The sequence below is a fragment of the Neopsephotus bourkii genome, unplaced genomic scaffold, assembly GCF_033783945.1.
Source record: "Neopsephotus bourkii isolate Nb327-2 ecotype Australia unplaced genomic scaffold, CSIRO-AGI_Nbou_v1 NB_1707, whole genome shotgun sequence".
Lineage (NCBI taxonomy): Eukaryota > Metazoa > Chordata > Aves > Psittaciformes > Psittacidae > Neopsephotus > Neopsephotus bourkii.
The window spans coordinates 6265703-6288065 of NW_026902181.1; the positions used below are offsets into that span (position 1 = coordinate 6265703).

Consider the following 22363-nt stretch of genomic DNA (forward strand, 5'->3'; position numbering starts at 1 on the left):
AACCCTTTATTAACTGCTCTCTTGCTAGATGAGCCAGCTCGGCTCAGGTGTGCTTGAGTCCAAGCTCTCCATCTTGGCCAAGTTTCATTACAGAGCCCAGAGCGAAGCTCCATGACTGTCTTCTGCCAAAAGGATGCTGCCCTGCCCTTGCTGCTTAGCAAACAGATACTGGGGCATTTGCAAATCTCCCTCTGTCTCTCTGATGCATCTTTTTAGTGCTGCAATCTACTCTGCTCAGAAGGCAATGTATCTGGAAGAAATGGGGTTATGGGTGAAATCCACTTCCTTGTTGAGGGCCATTTCAAGATGCTATTCATCTTCTCTCCAGCTGCTAATGAGCCCACAGTGGGGGTTTTTATAGCCCTTTTGCCTCAGCTATGCAGGATATTGAGGCTGCAGGCTTTGTCTGCCTGTGGACCCCTCACAGCCCTCCCCATCCTGCTGGACTGACACTGCTGAGGCTACAGCAATTATTTCCAGAGCCCAGCACAAGCAATCCTGCAGCTGTTGCACACCCGGCACAGCCCTCAAGTAAGGTCAGAGTGGGGCTTCCTGCCTTGTGATCTCACTGCTGACCTCAGCTCCAGGGCTGCAGCATCTCTCTCTTTTCTCAGCAAAGCTCCCCCTTTGAAGAATATTATTGAGGCACATGGAATACAAATGAAGTAGGAAAGATGTGTTGTAGCAACGGGGAGCTCCAGGGGTAACCATGCTGTTTGGAAAACTCAGCGTGGCCTATTAGATTCAGCTAAAGCCAAAATCAGAATCATAGAATAGTTAGGGTTGGAAAGGACCTTAAGATCATGAAGTTCCAACCCCCCTGCCATGGACAGGGACACCTCACATTAAACCATATTAGCCAAGGCCTCGTCCAATCTGGTCTTGAACACTGCCAGGGATGGAGCATTCACAACCTCCCTGGGAAACCCATTCCAGTGCCTCACCATCCTAACAGGAAAGAATTTCCTCCTTATATCCAATCTAAATTTCCTCTGTTTAAGTTTTAACCCATTACCCCTTGTCCTGTCACTACAGTCCCTAATGAAGAGTCCCTCCCCAGCATCCCTATATGCCCCCTTCAGATACTGGAAGGCTGCTATGAGGTCTCCATGCAGCCTTCTCTTCTCCAGGGTGAACAGCCCAGACTTTCTCAGCCTATCTTCATACGGGAGGTGCTCCAGTCCCCTGATCATTCTTGTGGCCCTTTTCTGGACTTGTTCCAACAGTTCCATGTCCTTTTTATGTTGGGGACACCAGAACTCCTGCAGCAGCAGGAGTTACCATACTTATGTCACTTGCTTTCCCTTTCCACCAGCCCCTGGGGAGCAGAGGAAGGGAAATCCCATGGCAAACTGCTAAATCACCCAAGGGAAAGTACTCTAAATTGCAGAGATTTTCATCAAGACCTATTCCCTGAAGGAGAGCATGAAGGTAGTCACAAACATGGAAATAGAAGTGCCAGCCATCCTTTAACCAGGATGGTTAAAGCCTGCTGATTTCAGGATTTAACAATGAGGGTCCCTATGGCCTGTTTCTAATCATTACCTTGGGGAAGACCACATGTTCTTAAGGTCTGTTTTTAGAACCTATTTCATTGAAGGAAATGACTACTCAGGGTAGTGCTAAGGTTACCTTAGAGTAAGTCACTGGGTCATTGACAAGCCCTCAAAGATGCTGACTAACAGTGATGCAGAACTTAATGTTTTTTTTGTTCACTCTAATGTAAGAGCTGGAAAAAGGTTTAGTTTAACCATGAGCTTTCTGTTTTCCTGATACACCATGCATGGAGCAGGCTCACCTAGATCTGGCCGTGGTTGTACTATGCTGCCCTGAGCTGGCTGCATTTTTTTGTGCCACCTTGAATGTAGAGCATTGCAGCTCTACACAGTGCCACGTTGTGCATAGGAAACAGAGCTGGAATTGCTGGAGTGTGTGGCACAGCAGAATCTTGGCTTGCTTCAAACCTGGCCAGCTTAGGACCAGCTCCAGGTTCAAGCTAATGAGATTAAGTAGAGATGAGCTGACTCCATATGGAAAAATGATGCATGTCTCTTTACTCAGCTCAGTGGAATAGCTGATAAAACTTGTTTTATTCCTCTGTTTCTTCTTCTAGGATAATCCAGCCCTTCATTATTCCAAATACACAGGAAGCTGCCCAAGAGTAAATATCCAGTCAGTTATCTCTGAGTTACTGTAGTATATAATCATGACTGTAAATCACCCTGTGTGTGTTTTGTCACTTCAGTTGATGAATAGGTTTCTAAAAGAAAAGAGACCGACCAAAATAAGCTATGGCTTGCTTTGCTTGTGAATACCTGCCTTGTCACTGTTAGTGCCGGCCTGATACCTGTGCAAACTGAAAGCACTTTAAACAGAAATTAGTGATGAGAACTCTGACCACATCTGAAGGTGCTGAGAGCTTAGATGCCACATGGGGCTCAAAACCACTTCCAAACACCACTGTGGGGAACTCAGCCTGTGCTGCACAGAGGTGGTGTTCCCTCAATCTGCACACGTCTAGGGCAAGGGGGCTTTGTGCCTTCTGAGGCTGCAAGGTTGGGGAACTAGAAATGATGGGGCCATTGACTGGGTGTTGATCTTTCACTGCCTTGCTGTAGTGGGGAATTTTACATGAGTGTAAGGCAAACCCCCAGCATGATGTCAGGGTTCATTCTGGTACTGAGAGGTGGAAAATGAACTTTCTGTCACCTGCTTCTGCAGCTGCAGCTCCAAGCTGTCTCTTTGTCCAGAAATGGAGATGGCAGGGGCAGACGTGCACACATGGACAAAAACTCAAGGCAGGTTTACACTGGCCTGCAAAGGATCACTTGGGTTTGCATCTTTTTCCCTCCCTTCATATTTTCAAGTAGATGAAAGGAGGACTGAGAAGTTCATGTGCTTTGGAGTTTGAGCTGAGGCCCTGCTCCTGTCCAAATGAATAAGGCTGTGTGGTTGTTCTGCTGGCGTGCCTGCTGCTGTGTTGGTGGTGCACTCCCACCCATGCTGAGCATCTTAGCCGATTTTGACCTCATTCAATAACAATGTAGGGGTCTCAAGGATGTTAAGTTCTTGCATGTGTTAGAACAGCAGCTGGACAGATGAGGGATACTATCTATAGCTCATCCCTCTGCATTTTCTGAGAGGAAATGGTTGGTGGGACAGTCAGCACAGGTGAGCTGGCCATCCATGGATCTAAAGCTTTAGAACATGGGGTGCTGTGTCTTGGTCAGACAGGGAGGAGCAAGGAGGAAACTGGGCCTGTTTATTACAGCAGAAATTCTGGTTGTCTCCACGTTGGAGTTCTGGTGCCTGAGGTGTTTGTATTAATTCAGACGCATCATCTGATGTGTCTGAGTACCATGGCTCAGCAAGTTATTGCCTTGCAGTTACTAACTAAATGCGTGCTTTGTCCCATTGGAGAGCAAGATCTTCGTGTTGGCTTAAGCTGACACATTTTACTGTACAACTGTGGCAGGCTAGAAATGTTTGTGCAGCTCGGCTGGGATGTGCTATCTCAGCATGTTGCATTTACACAATTGCTCACTGTCAGGTGATGGCACTCTGGAAGAAAGGAATTCTTCTTGGGTTGTTTACAACTGCTTATGTGTCTTTGATGAACACTTCAGTGAGTATGCAGAGCAGTTTTTTGAGTATACTTTTGATGAAATTCTTAAGTGACAGCCACAAAGTTCCTAATTCATCAGCCAGAAAAGATCAAAGACAGAAAGGGAAGATCAGACTTTACATTCTTTCTATTTCCTTGGAGGAAGATGGAGAAATGAAAGAATAAATAAGCGAGACAGACTTTTGAGTTTAAAGCTTCTAGAAAGGTCAGATCATGTTTTAAGCAATGAGCTCTTTCTCTGCAGTGTTAGTTTTGGTTTTACAGCCCATTCAATCTAACATAAGCCAGCCAAGTCTTGGGAAATTTCCCAGCATGCAGCCTCATGGGGCTCATCTCACCATGACAGTAGCTCTAAACACTAACCCAGCTTCTCTTGGCACTCACAAGTCCCTAGCTCAAGTGAGGGAATGCTTTTAATTAATGCTGACTGGTTTATGCGGGTGCTGGTTGGAGCTAGGAAGGGTGGAAAATCTCAGCTACAGTAGCTGGCAGCACAGAGTTATGTCTAAGTGTTGTTTTGCTGTGTGGGTGCCTTCATCTGAGCTAAGCTAACTAGGGAAGACTGTAGATAACCCGAACTGACACTGGGATGAAAGAAAGCTGCAAATCATTTAAACTCAAACAAACAATGTAGAACAAAACAGAACAATGTTATTAGGTCAGCTGGAAAATAGCCAGGCTTTGGGTTAAATGAGACAGCCAAAAAATAGAGGCAGAAATTCATCTAGTCCAAATGCATAATGAGAGCCTGGGAAACCTAACTCTTCACAAATGCTATTATATCTCAACTGTTTTTTCTCTGTTCTTTTAATATTTAGAAGGAAGTAGGGAAAGCCCTGAAAGAAGCCTTTGATATTGGGAAACCCCCTTGCGCAGATGCTGCAGTGATTCAGGTAAAGTGGTGGGGACTGAAACGCTCTCGTACTTTGGGGCAGTCATGGTTTTGCACACAAATATGTAGGTATTTGGCAAGACCCAGTTTTGCATGTCTTGAGCTAAGCTTGATGTGTTAAAAGTTTGTAAGTTAGCTGCCATCCTTAAATTGTATCTGTTTGCTCCCAGACTTGTTTTTGTCTTGTGCATCTGTAAAGAGAACTAAACTACGTAAAAAAGGATGAGCTGAGATTAGCTGATTCAAGCTGAAGCTGCATTTTTATATATTCACCTGGATTTTCATGTAGCCTGTTTGGGAAGTCATGGTGTATGTTCTGCAGAGCACCTCTATAAAACCAGTGAAAGCTGTTAAGCTATGGCAGGTCCCCATGCATGGCAGTGCAAATGTGACTGCTGCCCTGATGGGTTAGCCAGTGCAAGGGACTACTACAGAGCACGGTGAAGGTGAGTATGCAAAGGGCATTGCAGAGGCATGCTCTGCTGGTGTTTGGGCAGTATATACCACAGCCAGAGGGCATTTGGATAAAGACTCTCAAAAGGCTTAAAATAAATCCTGGGGTTTACATGCTCAAGTGATGCTAGAGATTAGGGACAGGCTGTGGCTGCCATGACTGTATCCTTTGCTGCCACCACCACAGCGGCAGTCCTGTTTCAGGTCACAAGAGAGGGAAGTAGCCCCATGGTCTTTTGGGATGGCAGACAACCTCAGGCACCCTACTGGAGGCTGATCAATAGCAGCTGGCCTTCCTTGAAAGGATACAGCTTTGTCTGGCAAAAAGAGGCTTTTATGACCCAACTCAGACCCAGGTGTCATGTGCAGAGCTCACAGAGAGGACTGCTCCCTCCTCACCTTGCCCCATTACCTTGGAGTGGTGGAGCAGTGATGCACTCAGTGATGTACCTGTTCGAGGGTAGCTTCTAGCTTTTCATTTCCCACTTTTAGCTGACAGAACAAAAGTTTCTAATGGGAATCAGACCAAAACCTGGTTGAATGCTGTAGTCCTCATATCTGCAACTTTTGGCCATACTTCAGCATGGCCAAATTTTGCTCTGTTGTGTATGTAACTGACAGGCTAGGATGCTCTAGAGCAGGTGATGGGAAAGCTCAGATAAATAGGCAAGCCTCATGAAATTATTTCCTCCTCGTCAATTTTCTCAGGGTGACACTTACAGATCAGATAGAAAATGAACAAGGTGTCATGGAAACTCATCAGCTGTGGTTTCCTGACACTTTAGGCTGGCATATTTTATCCTGTCCATTTGGGTGAACTTTCACACCTGTTGTGAGCAGTGGAAAAACCCATCACCCTTTGTCTGTGGCTGGTGCTTCCCAGAGCACTGGGAGAGTGGACTGTATGAGCCCATCTGTCTCCTTTTATCCATCTGGCTCTCCTCTCCTTGCAAGCTTTTGTTTCCACGAAGCAACTAATGGGCAGCATTACATTACCACCTGCTCCAGGCTGCCCAATATGGAGTGGATTTTGGCTGTCTGCCACAGCCCACTTTTCACAGGCACCTGGGCTACCCAGCTGGGGTCAGTGTGGTGAGACAGACACCGTAGGGCTTAACATGCATTACTGTGTCAGGTGTGAGAGGTGGTGGCTGCGGAGATGATGCCTGTCTTCTTCAGTCACCCCTGTTGGAGGAGCAGGGCAGTGAGAACTACCTAGCCTTCTTTATAGCATTTGAACCCAAGTTTGTCTGTGAGGGTGTCACAGTGAAGTGTGGGTGCTCCTGCAGACAGCAGGTCTTCGACTGAGCTAAGCTGCCAGGCTGGACATGGCTAGCAGAGAACATCTACAGGGATAGGCTCTTCCCCAAGCACAGGACTTGACTCCAGCCTGTTGACTACAATGAAAGTGACGGTAGCAAAGGTAGAGGATCAGACATTAAAATCAGGCTCCTAAAAATTACTTTTATTTCCACAAGGGCTCTCAAAACCAAACATGGAGTTGTTGCCCAGAAGGCAGAGGGTTATGCAGCAGCATGAGGGGTAGGATGTATTCCTAATCACTGCATAGGGAACAAATAGCTTTGGCCTGCTCTCCTTTCATGCCTTGAAATCTACAGATACTAACAGAGAAGACAGAGGCTGCCTGGCATGTCAGTGAGAGCCTGAGTGAGAAGGTGGAAGCTGTATGCCTGGAGGAGTGCCTGAGGTTCCTGGAGAGGTAGGAAGGACGCCGTTTCCTCCTTGGCAATTTCCTCGGTGCTCAAAAGAAAGAAATCCTGATAAAGCAACTGGTGATGCACTGTTCACCTGGATCTGCCATTGCCCTTCTTCAGTTTGTTGGCTGTTTCCCATCCATCTGTTACTGGAGAGGCAGCACTTGACTGCTCTTCATGTGCTCAGCATTTGCTGTTGGAGTAAAGCTGAGGGAATAAGGTGCACCTGGACTTGTCTTGACAGTTTAAAGCCTTGGGGGATGGTCTGAAGAGGCTCAGACCTAAAAACAACCAGAAAGAGGGGCAGCCATGTGGCCACTGTCCAGGCTTGGTCCTGCTGTAGATCCCATTTTGGGGAGTGAAACTGCATGCTGAAAAGACAAATAGTCATGGAATGTTTCTTCCATTTGCTGATGAGCTGATGCTGTCAGATGTGTAATGAAGCACACCAGTTAAAGATGTGTCTTCCTGTTTTAATTTAGCTATGAAAATGAAGTAAGAAACTTTCTCCAGCTCGATGGCTGCCCAGAGATCTGCAGTGGCTTATGGATCCTGGAGAACTGCTGCATTCTCAGGTTAGAAACCAGGCCCTAGTGGTATGGGAAGTGAAATGAATTTTCTGCGGTTTGATTCCTTCTACCTCTGCTATGGGGTCAGCCTTGCCTCCTTGGAGCTGGTCATCCAGCTCCATGCACACCAGCCCTTAAGCATGGAGGGAACCAGCTGCAGTCAGCAAGACCCCTCAGTGCTGTCCCAGGAGAAGGAGACTCAGGTAGGGGCTGTACCTGTGGCCAGGGCCATGACTGCTATCTTGGCAGCATCGTGCTGCTGCATCTTGCCTGCTCCCAGGCCCTGCAGGTGCAGGAGCCGTATCCTGTGCTCCACCATCTCACTCTTCCTGGTGCCCACGACACTGAGGCAGGCAGCAATGCTGTGTTGCATGTGGGAACATTATTCTGGCCAACCCTGCCATATGCTGTTGTGTGATTCCTTTCCCTGGCCTCATTCTTCTTCATTAAGAAAGCCTCATAAACGTTGCACTGAGATGCATGTGCTGGTGCACTTCAGGGTAAGCCCAAGCTTAAGTGCTTTGAAACCTAGCTGAACATGACAGGCTTTCCCTTGGGTTGCTAGGAAGGGGGCAAGCAATAAAGAGCAGAAGGATGGGGGAGGCTGTTTGCACCTATGAGCTAATTTTAGGAGTGCTTGCAGCGATGAAGAAAACAAGGTTGTTTCTCTTCCTCCTGTGTAAAATTATACAGGGATCTCTGGAGTCAGCAAAATGCCCAAATCCAGCATATGCACAGTGCTTACTTGACATCAGAGCCTTGTGTTGAGTTTTGTTTGTTGTATTTGCATGTTGCTGGTCCTGAATCCTAGACTGAATACTTATGAGGCTCTTTTGTGTAATTCTTTACAGTGATACTGAGAATGAAGTTGCACATTGAGGTTTTCCAGAAAGTAAAATGTCCATTTTCAAGCTGGTGACCATTTTAACCAGGATTTCCTGACTTGAGGGTTGTTCTAATGGAAGAAAATTGCTTGTCTTGTATTTGTAGGGTGTCAGAGGCACACAGGATGTTCATCCAGCCCCGTTTGTCAAGGCCCCTTCATGCCTACTCCTTTCTGAAATACTGACTTTTTATCTAAACTCACTAGTGATGGGTACAAATGGCATCTGTGTGCATTGAGCTTTTGCGTCCTTGTGGCAGTATTTTAATGAGAGCCATCCAAAAGATGGGTGCACATATGCAAGCCACTGAGCTAGTCCTGGACCTGAGCATGTGTCCATTCAATTTAATGATGTTTCGGTTACCGTAGGAAGAGTTTTGATCTGAGAGAACAGCCTGATTTCATTGATTTCATCTGATCAATACTTTCCATATACTTTTTTTAACAGGGCTGTCTGGTGTAAGCTAACATACATTTACAGTGCCAGCACTGGTCAGGATGTTAAGGTAAATGGATTTCTAGACAGGATGGAAGATGAGGTTACTGAGCATTTTCTGCAGATGGTGGCTTCTAAAGTCAAGGTATGGGAAACCCACATTAACACTGAATATTTTCAGACTGTAAGGCAGACATGCGCTTCACTCTCATGTCCTCATTTGGAAGGAGTGAAATCATAGTTTGATCTGCAGGCCCAGTGCCCTCCTCTGCCTTGTCTGAAGCTGTATATTGACAACTTCATCTTTTCCCCTTTTTGGAATCCCAGTTCCACTGTTGGTAATATTTGCTGTTGTGCTACAAATGGGCACCTCATGGTGGTCCTGAGCACCCAGACCCCAAGGGTTGAACTTCACCTGATACTACTCATCCCCAGCATCTGGGCATCTTCCCAGGGCAGTGATAACTCACACAGCCCAAGGCTGAGGTGGGTAGTCAGGATGTAGATAGAGAATGCTGATCAGAAATCTACCCATCCCCTGGGATAAGTTCCCCTCCCTTCATACTTTCTGATATTAGACTATTGGCCCAGACACCCGTGTTCATATCTGGTGCTCCACGTCTAAATTGCACGCAATTGCAGGTTCCTGATAGCATATGGTTGTGTATGCTTCCTTGGGAAGCTCCTCTGAGCATCTTCAGGCTCATTGCACAGGCTCCCTCAAGCATGCTGAAGGCAGGAAAATGAAATGACAAAAGAAACTCTGGCCACACTGTGCAGCTTTGGTCTCCAGAGCTCATTGCCAGCCTGTCCCATTGGCCCACATGTCAAGGTGGGAGCTGGAGGTGGTTCTGACAGGGAGTGTGGGCAACCCTGGGAAGGAACAGGAGACCTAGGTCTCAGGCTTTCAGTCCTTCTCGACTGTGTCAATGTTGGCTTTGAATTTATGCCCTGCCTACCTTCTAAATGACCTCTGTACTTTATCACTGAATAAGAGGCAACAGCCGTGCTGGGAGCAGGGTGTCAGAGCAGAAGGATGCAGAATGGCTGGCTCTTCCTGCACTCCCCATCCAGAGGGGCATATTTTACATAGTTCCCAGATTACACCTATTGTCACCCTTTTTTTTTTTACAGTTTTCAGTCTTCCAGGTTTGGGATTACGGATTTAACACGTCCTTCCTGAGTTCAAATTCTTTCTTTCTTGAATGTTTTCTTTTCTTTGAAATGAAGGCACAGGATGCTGCAGCTCATGGGGGAGTCTGTTTCCGAAAGCAGAAATAGCAAAAGCACAATAGTCCATGTCTGCCGTCTTTGTGGTGTCTGTACATGTGCACCCTTTGACTTTGTCTGCCCCTTTTCCTCAGGGAACACTGAAGGAGCACTTCAAAAAGTGTGACAGCAGTTTTCACCACATCCTTGAATCCTTAAAGCAAAGTTTTTTGGTATTTGGGAAGAAAAAAACAGACACATATGAGGTAAGAAATAAGTAAGAAGGTAAGAACAAGATATTACTCAAGAAATTACCAAAAATAGTCCTTGAACCTCTGGATGGCACAGTATTTAAACATGAATCCAAACTACACTTTTGTCTGTTTTTAAAAGAGCTCTTAAAGTGGTGTCAGTCCAGTTCTTCTATTTAAGAGAGTTGGATATCATCTTTACTGTGACAACTAGGAGCTTTCTGTAATCTCAGCAGAGAAACCAAGTGAAGAGATGTGGAGATGTATCTCCCAAATAGAGAAGGGACCATTGGGCCATCTCTGATCCTGCCATTGCCCCAGTAATATTGGAAATCTTCTCAGCTTCTAATGTGCTTTAACATTAGTTGTAAGGAGTATTTATGCCTTTGATGGAGAGTGGACACACAGGGAAGGAAAAGGGCCAGATTCACTCAGGCAAAGGGTTGGGAAAGAACAAGTTCACAGGGTACTTGAGTTTTTTCACCTTTAAGATAGCCTAAACAATTTTTCTGGAGTCTCACAACACTCTTGAGTCTGTCTCTTTGGTAATGAGATTGGTACCTGGGGTAGTCTCTTTTCCACATAGGTTGGATTTGCTGCTGCTACCTGTGCCACGCATGTCCCCTAAGCACTGGACTCTCAGGTCTGCAGGCTCTTTGTCAGTGCTCATTTTAATTAATATTTTTATATGTGGAAAAAGGTAATGGAACAGAAAAAAAAAAAAAAAAGATAGAAGCTATTCTTTTGTTGTTCGTATCCTGACATTATGTCAGATTATGGCAGATCACTGGACATTATGTCACATTAATGCTGGGGCAAACAGCAGCTTGGTAGTGGAGCACTGTGCCAGAGCTGTCCATCTCTTGCTTTGTCTGTTTTGGACAGGGCTGGGGATTTCCTGTACCTTTGGACTGCAGCCTAACACTGCTTTGATTTCAGCTGCTAGTGAAATGTGGTTTATGTGCAGCAGCCCATCTCCCCTTGGAAACCTCACCCTCCCTTTTGGGCACTGCACGATCTTGGCAATGGAGTTTCTCAGCAGGTAGTGGATGGCTCAGAGATGCCCAGGTGACTTCTCTGTGCCCAGCCACAACTGTGTGCCCAAAGGTATGGCCCTAGGCTGTGTCTGGTGGGGATGATCCAGGGAGGCTGGATCTGGCTTTGTCTGTAGACCAAGCTGTCTCCAGGGGATGTGTTTGTTAGCTAAGGCAAGTGTTGCTGCTGCTCTGGAGTGTCAGTGACCTTTGGGTCAGCTAACTGGTCCTATTGCTTTTGGTTGGATGACTCCACACTTACCATCAATGTTTATGTCATCCACATGCAGCTCGGAGGTACGCCATGTATTAGACCGGGCATTTTAAAGAAATACTTAAGCAAAGAAATGGGACAGCCAGCTGCATGGACAGAATATCCACTGCCTACACTGGTCAGAGCCCTACAGGAATGATTTAGTGCTTGCTCGGTACAGGGAAGTTAATCTGTGTGTCTTTGCTCCGAGCAGGCCCTTGTCAAGGCTGTCAATGCCATCATTATTGCAGAGTATGTGCAGGCCCTCCTGACCACTTCCAGGAAACTGTCTTCTGTGCAGAGGAGGAGGATTGTCAGCAAGATGGAAGAAGACCATAGGATGCTGCAAGACATCTTTAAAGAATGCTTAGTAAGTTTTTATATGGTTACAGTTTTGCTCTCTATCATCAAGAACAGTACCAGCAGAGGAAAAGGCTCTGAAAGCAACAGAAAAGCTTATGGGGTCTTACCACAGTGGCATCCAGCTTCACAGAAATGACAGTCAAATGTGCTGATGGCCCTTCTGATCTGCCAGAAGATGTTAGTTTATAGTTTTGAAATGTATGACTAGAGGAGACAAGTTTCGCACCCCTGCCACTGACATAAGAATGAGGCGAGTTCCTCTGAGCTGGTGTGACAGCTCCAAAGCCGTCAGCTACCCCAGGCAAGCCTTGGTACATGGTATGGGGGTGCAGATGAGGAAGAGCTGTGTTCCCCCCAGTACTTCCCTTTGAGCCTCTGGACTGATAAACCAGATCAGATGCCCCACATCTTCACCTTCTCCTTGTGTTGCCCTGTATGACTGCTCCTCCCTGGACATGGTGTTTGCGTTGTTACCCTTCCGTCCAGCTCCTCCCTGCTCCCGCGGGCCCTTCCCAGCCCCTCAGAGCTGAGCTGATTGATGCATGAGCTATTTTCCTGTGCTGCAGCATTTCCTCATGGGCGGAAACATGATGATGCTGTTGTGGTTGGTGATGGCTGCACAGGGAGGCATGAGTCTTCCTGCAGGGGAAAACTCACCATTAGGGTGTAAAGATGTATTGCAGAAGGGACAGATGGGGTGTAAAAGCCGAGCCACACCTTCAAAGAAAGCTTGTGGGAAAATGTGAGGTCTAATTTGTAGAAAAAAAACTTTGGAAGCTTAAAAAAGTCTCTTTGCTTAATTCATAATCTGGTGTAATTGGCAGTGCTGCACATAGCATCTGTGGATGCCACCAGGCTGTCTCATGGGTCCGTTCATTACCCAAGGGCAAGGACTGCAATGCCAGCAGCATCCCCCCCTGCAGCCACTCAACCCAGCCGGAGAATCACTGCAGCGCAATGTGCCCTGGCACAGCCACTTTGCAAATGCAGGCTGAGAGTGCCCTCATAGCGCCTCATAAGAGGCTAGACTGAGCACCACACTAATGGCTGCAAAATCAGTCTGGTAACAGGACTCAAATGACAGAGCAGATAAAAGACCACAGCTTTACTTTTTTTTATACTTTCAAAAATCCTGAGTCATTTTCACAACTGATGGATTTAAGTGCTAGGGACTGGAAATCTATTTTTGCCCATTTGAGTCCCCCTGCAAGTCATTTGTCAGCAATTCTTACTTTGTCCAAAGGATAAAATGAAATTGAAATGATTGTCTGTAGGCTCCTTTAAAAAGCTGCCAGACTCATTACAATTAATGCATTAGTTTCATGGTGGAAAGCTGGAAGCTGCCAGTGCTTTTAGCTGAAGACCCACCTCTTCCTGGAGTGATCAATCACAGATGAGTCAATGCTTTGAGCAATTGAGCCACTGGGAATAGCAGGAGGATTCTCTAATCTTAACTCTGAAGTTTACCAGCGATGCTGCACTCAGCATCAGCTTTGGATGTAATGTGCAAGGAAAGCTGGTTTTATAGTGTGAATGTGATGCAGAAAATCTAATTATCTACTAAACCCGTAGATTCAGCTTGGGTGGAAAAAGTCTTCATCTAGTTAGCACTACTTCCCATGTGTCTCCAGCCTGTTTGCTTTCTTACTTGAAGTGGGAGCACTGATTTGCAGGGGACAGTCTGATCCTCACTCAAATGAGGTACATGGTTATGCATGCAAAATATGTACTCTGCTATGGACAGAATTTATCGTGCAGTTGCTGCACAGGCTGCACCTGCTCCCTGCCCTGCTCTGCCCTCTCTTCAGGCTCTTCCTTCCCCTCCGTCCTCAAAACACATTAGGTAATGCCTTGCTTCTCTCTGATGAGCAGTACGTGTCAGAGGCGCTTAAGTACTGCTGACAAGACACCTCTTTGTTGTCCTTTTAGACTGCAAACTGTTTACCTCTGACCTTGCCTGTCTATATAGCGCTTAATGAAATCTGACAACTTCATATTAATTAGCATTTTGTAATAGTGAGCTTGCCAAGTATGAAGCTGTGCAGTATCGGTGCCTTAGGAGCTGAGTGCAGCTTGTGTGGTGTGCAGAGCTAGACGTGCTGTGTGTCTGCAGTGCGGAGGAAGAGAGGGAACAATGTCTTTGGATATTGTTATTAATATTTTCAATTTATATTCAATGCAGAGGTAAGCCCCACAGAGAACATGGCCTGCTGTTTCTAATGCCCCATGGTGATCAGGGGAGCCTGGGCTTCTCCTGCTCCAGTTTGGCAGCCTGTTCTCCAGGTTTGCTTTGTCACAGAGTCTCTGTTGACGTGATGGCATCAATAATTCAGGGAAGCAATTTAATCGCATTACTGCACCGATGAAAAATGTGAGCAAGACCTGAAGCTCTCTCTTGGCAGTTCATCTGCATTCTGCTTTATCCGGCTTTGCTAAAAATGCTGCATGTTTCTTGGTGAGGCTTTCTTCTGTGAGCTCCAGTTTAAAGAGAGCTGACCATATGCATCTACCAGCCATGTCATATCCTTTACAGTGTCCAGCCCTGCTTCCCATTTTTTCTGTTTTGCTGATAGAGGATCTGGTCCCCTCACCCTCTCTCCAAGGTCGATTTTCTGTCCCTGGGCTGACTCCAGGGCAGCAGAAATGCCAGCGTGTCTGGCCAACAGAGCTTGTTTTCACATAGGTACAAGGGCTGTGCTTACCTCTTCTAGAAGCAAAACACTTCCCAAAGGACAAAGGGGCCTTGAGAGGACAGGCAATGTAGGGAATAATATGGAATATTTGCCTGCTTTGCCAAAGGGAATGCAGGAGGGGATCCTGCGCTGCTGAAGGTAGTCACACAGCCCTGGAAGGAGTCTGTGGCTACACCCCAGTTTCTTTTCTCCTATTCTAGAGGGAAATCAGGCTGCTATACATGCACAGACAGGCCTTCAAAGTTCCTAACCCATGCAGCAAGATCCTCAGTTTGATGTGAGTCCAGCTTTTAACACGTGTGCAGCTTTCCTTGCCCTGAACACACCTTTGCTTCTCTCCCCAGGGTCCTGCAGCTGGTCACCTCAAGGATCCTATACAAGCAATTTTAGAGCTTATTCAAGCTCCTGATTCTGAGGGGATGAAAATAGCCCTTTTGCCCATTCTCAGAGAATTTCCTGATCTAAGGTAAGGTGTTTTATTGGTTTGACTTCTGCACTTCCTTGCATGATTACTTGCCGCCAGAAGACCTACAGAAATATTAGTCCTGTGATACGTTTAGCAGTGTGCTCAGCCAGGCACAATGTTTACCTCTGAACGTACCCAGCACTGCCTGTTTGCAAATGCTGATTAACATGGTTTGTAATGTTGACAGACATTAACCAGTGGAGTTGAGATGTCCTTCTGTAAAGGTGAAGGCTTGATCAAATGGTTGTCAACAAAGCAGGAGTGCTGTGGAAAAATACTACCTGAATGGACAATTTACAGGCACATGTGTGCCACATATAGGTTTCAAGAACATCCTTAACTCAGGCATTTCATAACTTCCAAGTATTTGGCATTTGGCTTTAATACTTCGCCAACCCTTTTTTAGGTAAAACTATTTTCACAAAATTCTAGATGTATTCATCAAGAATATATACTTCCATTCCCACAGGAAACTGTTAACAGAAATGAAACCCAATTTTTATTAGAGAAGGTGAGATCTTAGTAACTGCATTTGTTCCAAAGTCTGTGGTTTCTTACATCTATTTTTTGTTCTGATGTCTTGTGCTGGTGACTGTGTTTTTCCAATTTAACATGATTACAGTGTAAGGCTCTCTGTCACAGGATGCTGTGAAGGTCAAAAGTGTAAATAGCTTCAAATGGGAAGCAGACAATTTGTGGTAGATAATTATTTCAGTGCCTATTCAACATGACAGGCATAGTGTAACCCCCAGAGAAGGAATTCACTAAAACTGCAAACTGCCAGAAGCAAAACCCCGAGAAAGACAGAGATCATGTTATGCTTCATCTGGGTTCTGTATTCTTTTCCTAAGTGTTTACTACTTTTGAAGATGCTACTGAGTAAAAGCTGCTTATGTGATAGAGTATAGCAATTCTTATTCTCTTGCATATATATGCACACATATGTATAACTATATACATAGTTATATAATAAGTGGGCATAGAAAGTACTCAGAAGATTATTTTGATCCAGATCTCAGAGGAGATCACCCTGGTGTGAGTAGATGCACAGTTCTTGATTTCAGCAGATTCCTGTATGTTTAAAATTGTTTGGCTTGGATACAATTGACCTGTTTGTTAATCAGACTAAGATGTGTGGCCACACTCAGCAAAGCAGGGCTATGTAGAGCAAAAATCTTAGAGCCTTCCAGATGAACAAAAAGTATCTCTGTTTGAGGCAAGAAAAGATATAAAAATGCTTCAAATGGTCAAATGCAGATTTCAAATGCAACCTTTTTCTAGGAGAGACCTAAACTGAAGTTTCCTTCAATTTCATGGGGATGCTGTGGGCACTAGGCTTGGCACTCATGAACTCAGCCGTATCTCACAGAGCTTTTGTGATATGGCCTCCTCCTTGTTAGGTGGCCAGTAGGGGTCAAAAAGCAGCTCAGCAGTTTCCAATCTTCGGTCTGGTCCAGCAAAACTGAGTGCTAGAAAGCAAGATTTTTTCCTTGATTCGTTCACTGACCTGCCTTCTTATCCTTTTGGAAAGGAAGGAACATCTGAGTGCAGTGCTGAACATCAAAGTTTCGCTCAACCGAGAAGACAGAGCTGCTCTCTTGGAGGCATTTCATGATAATTGCAGGGACTCAAACCCAGGAGTGAACTTGCTTTTTGCAGATATAGAAGTGAAACCTGGAAAATACGGACTCTGTGCCTGCCTCTGCTGTTAGCAAAGGTAGGTGTGTGAGTGTAAGCATGCTTGTGTGTAACACGCATACCTGTGTGTGTAACACGCATACATAGGCATTCCTGCTTACAGGGAGGTGGAATGACTGTGTATGTAGCATCACCTCCCAAGGTCCTCATTGCTGTATACGCTAGTTCTACTTCCCTCTCTCTGCCTGCAGATTTCTATGTCATGAAGCATTCTGTTGTAGGCAGTGCAGGGTGCTGAATGCTTAGATGTGTGATTCAGGTTACAGCAGGGACAGAGAAGACAGGGCTATTCCTCCCTGTCCCTTGCTCCCATCTGTGTGCCTCCACAGCAAGATCTCTTCACAGCATCCTTTCTTTCCCAGCTCTTACCATGTGTGCATGGGCAGGGTCTCCCAGGCAAGCACTGCTGCCTCCTGGCAGGGTGTGCTGTGGGATTTTCTCCCCAGTGGTACTCCTGCTTCCCTGGTGCTGAGGGAGGGATGTGTGAGCCTCACTGCAGCCCCCTCCACGACAGCTGCATTAATTAAGCTGGGCTTGCTCCTGTTCAGGTGACTGTGCTGCAAGCACCAGAGGTGAGTGTGATCCCTTCATGCTGGCAGCAACAGCCGGTGGCAGAAAGGAAGAGGGATCAAAGTCAGAAGGATGACTGTCACTATAAGGTCTTTAATCCCCTGGCATGAATTGCCAGGGCTCATCTGGATCACCTGCAGTCTTCTGTTGGTTTCCCAAGTGATTCCTTCTCAGTCACAAATTGGGCTTTTTTTCTGGGGGGGGGAGGGGAAGAGGGGGGGTTAGGGGATAAACTGCAGCAGATCTTGAAACTAAGCTGGTCCTCAGGATTTAAAAATACTTCTTAGTGGAGAACGTGCAGCTGTTTGCTTCACTTTGAATAATCTGCAACTTCTTTTTAGTCCAAATTTGCCCAGCTCCAGCTAAGAGCCAGAGAATCTTGTGTTATCTTTGCCAGGCCAGAACCTTCAGCTATCAGAAATAGTCCCCCCTTGGTTAATACTTACAGATTGTCACCAGTCACCTTCTGTTGGATAAACTGACTAGACTGAGTATCTCAGGTTGAGAAGCACAGTCCCTTTCCACCTCTTCCTCTGCTTTCCGGTGTCACCATTTATTTATAGCTCCCCATGTTGATGGATGAAGGATGAGTTATACTGAGCTCTGACCTGAGGCCTCCAGGCACAAGCAGGCAGCGGGCTACCCTGCTCTCAAGGAGAGAAAGCAATTAGAGAAACTATTAATAAGGACACAGCTTTCCCTTCCTAATCAAGACTGATTGGGATATAATGAACTGGCTATCAGCCGCCTCCTTTTATACCCTCCTTTAATCAGGAATTACCCATGGCATCGCCTTCACTTTAGAAGAGGTATTCAGGAACATGTTTTAAAACACTGTAAATCAGATAATCTCCTACTTGCTGAAATCCCCTGGGTAAATAGGCTCTCAATCCCAGAAAACCTGGCTGAGTCTGCAGTGTAGCAGAAGCACATGTGTGGCACAGGTTGGCAGCTTCATCCATGTAGTGGTGAAAGCAGTTATGGGGCGTGCTCAAAGGAAAGTCACCTTCCTCCTTCCATCCCAGCCCTGTGATTTTGCTGTTCCACTCTGGGGTGTGACCTGCAGGTACATTGGGGATCCTCCACTTTCTCCCAGACAAGGACACAGTAGTTGCTCACATTTGTTCCTTCTGTATGTGGAAGTGGGAAACCTTTGGAAAAGTGTTGTCTTTGACTGTTTCATGTTAGCATGGAATGACCTCCCAGAAGAGGAGTGAGCTGTTGTGGCTGGAGTGGGCAGGAAGCAGCAGGGATGCTGCCCACAGCTGTGGGCCCATTGATTACGTTAGCTGGAGTAGCCCAAGAACTGGGGATTTTTCAGCAGGTAAATGTTGATACAGCTTCATGCAAGATCCTGTGCACAGGAGCAGTGTTGGCTCTTGCATATGTTCTGCTGAGCACTTAATGACCCAGCTTTTTTCTTACTTTCCCTTAGGCCTGCTGTGAGAAACGTGAAGTTTCACTCCATGTGCGGTGTCTGCAGTCACAGCTCCTTGAAACCTTCAGTGATCCATGCAGCCTGATGTATGGAGAAACCTGACAGCTATGGAAGACAATTCCTGCACTTCTGCAGGAAAGCCAAGAGGCCCAAATCCTAATCTATGCAGAGTCCAGGTGGAAGGTGAATGGAATATGGCAGAAAGACATTCTTAGCTGAGCCCTGCTAGTTATTCCCAGGATGTGGCCTGGTGGTGAGTGGAGGAGGAGGATGGTCCCCCCTTGATGAATTTCTCTCTGCTTCCATCCCTTGTTTCGGGCACTCTCATGTAAAACCAGAGTGCTGCAGCACAGTGTCATGGCAGAAGACATGGCATCACAACCTTCACCAGCAACCCAGGACCCTCTGTTAGGGAATCCTGCCTAGCCCATAGTTCTGGTGGTGTCTGCAGTTTTGGGCACCTAGATCCACACACCCAAAGCCCTGCACCAGCGAGGTGCAGACAGAGCTGCCTCTTTTCTTGCTCCCCACACACGAAGGCTGGGACCTCCTTTGGGAGCAGCTTGCCATGGCACTGGCTGTGGGATGAAGAACTCTTTCCATATGAGTTTTATAGCTCTGGAGCAGAGTCTTGCATTGGTTTTTATATCTCAGTTGCTGGAAATTTCCTTTTGGAGAGGGAGGGGAAAGCCTCACGGGCAGCAGGCAGTGAAAGGAGATGTTTGTCCCAGCCTCTGGGCAAGGTTTGTGCTGTTTTCAGATGTAAATAGGCAGTTCTGCTGGGAAAACGCCGACTTTTCTTCCCAGTTATCTATGGACTGGTCACAACCTCCAAGCTGGATTTCGTTCAAGGCCTTTGTTTGCTATTGTGTTAATGTAGGCCATTACTGCTCCTCTCTGGCCATGTAAACAAGCAACAAAGCTCTCCTACCTCAGCAATGCCACTGCTTTTCTGGGCAGCCATTCCCCCTCAAATCTGCTTCCCTAACAAGAAAAGGGGCAACAGGGTTCTCCATGTCCAGGGAGTCTCTGTGGGATTTTGGGGCACCATGAGAGGGCAACAAGAGCTGTCCTGTGCCCTTCCTGACTGCATGCCTGCCCCAGAGGCCCTGCTGCTGTGTCCTTTGCAGTTTATAGCTGTCCATTGCTGCTTCAGTGACACCTTTTCTGGACATGGGGAGCTGGTGGAGCTGCAGCCTGGCTGTGGGGTGTGAGTTGAGCTGTGGGGCTGGGTGGACCCTGCCTTCTAAGGGTGCCAACTCTGCCATGTACCCTCCTCTACCACCCATGGCACATTCAAGAGTAGATGGAGTAGATGGAGTCCACCGCGACAGTGGGGTCAGATTCAGCTTCTGCCAATGGGAATTCCAAGCAATGAACCCTCGGGAGAAAATAAAAGCTCCTTTGACATTTCAATCATTTAAAATAATGCCACAGCCCGTGAATGGCTCCTGCCACATACATGTCAATGTCTGTGTAACATCTCTGCCATTTGACATTCAAGGTCAGATGAGGGTATGTTCTGCTTACAAGCAATGGCTGGTAACCATAGGGCATGCTGGACTTGGCACTACTGACCTGAAATGAGATGGATGAGGACCAGCCTCATGCTATCATGACTGCTGATGTGCCTGTCCTCCCTGGGTGGGCAGGGGATAGGCAGCACCTTCTACTCTGTGTGTGTGTGCAGAGAAGTGCTGTTTTCAGTAAGGTTTCTTAGCAGCAAGTTTCTGCACCCTGTGTATAGCATCCAGTCATGAAGAGACTGAGTAAAGACTTGAATTTGCCCATGAGGTTTAGCACTGGCAGCACACGAGGTTTTCCAGAGCCAGAGGGCCCAGGGACATTGGCTGGGGTGGACATTTGGGTGATGGGGAGATGCCACCTGGTGTGGAGGCAGATGGTGTGGGAGGGATGTCCTCATCCACCTGCAGGTCGCTTGGGGAGAGCAGATGGTGTGTGAGGAGGCCCTGGGTGGGTCCCCGGGTGGGGAGGTGGTGGCAGAGGGGATGCTGGGTCCCTTCCTGTGCTATCTGGGGGGATCGGAAGGAGAGGGAGGCTGTGGGGAAGGGAGATGAGGGATTTCCCTTGTTTGGGGGGATTTTAAGCCACTCCCCAAGCTGACCCAGCCTCCTCCTTCCTAGCCTTCACCCTAAACTGGGGTTAAAGCACTTGGGTGGGATTTGTGCTGCTCTCTGTAGAGGGATGGGAAGCAGGGTCACACTCAGGATCCTTCTGCAGGATTATCTTGTGGCCTCAGGATGTGGGCAGGAGCAGCACTGCTCTTGCCCTCAGCCTGCCATGGAGCCATGCTGCGCATTTCCTACTCGCCCTCATGTCCAGCAGCTCCACCACTGAAAGCAGAACAGAATTGTTTGGAGCTCAGCAACCAGAGGCTCCCTGCAGAAAGACCCCCTCCCACCCTGGGTTTCACTGGGATCCCCTTGGTGTCAGGGTCATGCCACTGCCATGCTCACCTATCACCTGGATGTGCACTGGGCAGCACGGAGTGACACACTGCTCCTGGTGGTTTGATGCTCCAGCTTTTTTGGGAGCTGCTTTCTGTCCATCACCCCTCTGGCTGTGCACCAGACCAACAGGTTGTGTGGTGAGCAATGATTTGTCACCCATGCTCCCCACACTACTCGGGGCCAGGGTTTGGCTGGGTGCTTTGAAGTGCTGCGTGCAGCAGAGCCTCACCAGCCATCCCGTCATCTGAGCTCCTGTCTTGGAGGGTCACCTTCAGTGCTGGGTACTGAGGACAGAGGAAAACAGACACTTCTTAACTATGCTGCAAGGTCTGAGGAAAGACCTGACATTTGCTGAGCTGCCACCTGCGTTTCCCAGGTTCACTTAGCGGCTCTGCCAAACGTGTGCGACAATGAATGGAGGGCTTAATGGTGAAAAAGCAGATAATACTGAGGACCTGGGACATGCTTGAGCTCTGTTGGATGGCAAATGAGGAGAATCAATGCATGAGGAGAATCAATGCCTAAAACTGTGAGACCTCAGAGAAGGCAAGCTGATTGCAAAATGTAGTAAATTGTATTTTATTCCCTTTCAACCCCACTCCCAAGGGGAGCCTGTCCATTGTGGGAAACCTATACATTGATCCCAATAGTAACCAGAATACCTTGCATCCACCTTTGGGGCTTTCCTGTCCCACTTCGTGCTCTGCCAGCACTCAGCTGGGGAGCAATGCCTGGCCCCTCGGTGGAAATGGCAGCACGACAAAAGCCACGACAGGCAATTCGCCCACGGGGAAACACCCAAAGCCACCGCTGAAGGTTTGATTTTAATGCTTGAATATCTGCCTTAGCCCCAGCACGCCATGGTCTGTGCGGGATGCAGGAGAATGCACCAGCATCTCATTCTCTGCAGCAAGGGCTGGGCTGGGTCTCCAGGTTTCCGCAGTGGCTCTGGGGACACACCGGGCTGGGAAGGTACACGCGTGGTGCCATCTAGTGGCACTGGGACACGGAAAGGGCCGTGGCTCTGTGTTTATTGTTTGTATTATTATTATTATGGGGCATTTCCGGGGTGTCCGCCTGTGTGGGACAGCAATGGTGTGGCTGTGAGTGGCCCCTTTCTGGGGTGTGAGACTCGCAGGGAAACAGAACGCTGATAATTGTGATGTAAAGTAGGGTGCACAGCACATGTAGGTATTTCTGCCAGCAGGATAACTAGTGGGTTTGTGCGTACATTATGAAAGAAAGTTGTGAGCAGGATTGTCAGGATATGTATTGTGCTTCATAAAACGAGCTTGTGGGTGTACGGAGGAGAGGTCCAGAGGCAGCGCTGCAGAGCTAGACCCC

The 22363-nt window shown here is 47.2% G+C and overlaps 1 protein-coding gene across 6 annotated transcripts in view; it reads left to right on the plus strand.

The window, feature by feature from the left end:
• Positions 1-18760, plus strand: part of LOC133224645 (uncharacterized) — a 40218-nt gene extending 21458 nt beyond the window's left edge. For 2 of the 6 annotated variants that reach the window (XM_061376319.1, XM_061376317.1), the window contains exons 5-13: positions 4444-4518; positions 6590-6690; positions 7168-7260; positions 8586-8718; positions 9938-10048; positions 11532-11690; positions 14721-14842; positions 16374-16559; positions 18546-18760. In XM_061376319.1, coding sequence (XP_061232303.1) covers positions 4444-4518; positions 6590-6690; positions 7168-7260; positions 8586-8718; positions 9938-10048; positions 11532-11690; positions 14721-14842; positions 16374-16554 — 975 coding nt within the window. In that variant the 3' untranslated portion in view covers positions 16555-16559; positions 18546-18760. The remainder of the gene's footprint in view (positions 1-4443; positions 4519-6589; positions 6691-7167; positions 7261-8585; positions 8719-9937; positions 10049-11531; positions 11691-14720; positions 14843-16373; positions 16560-18545) is intronic. The other 4 variants (XM_061376318.1, XM_061376320.1, XM_061376321.1 and 1 more) reach the window with 4 other exon arrangements.
• Positions 18761-22363: the final 3603 nt, after the last annotated feature.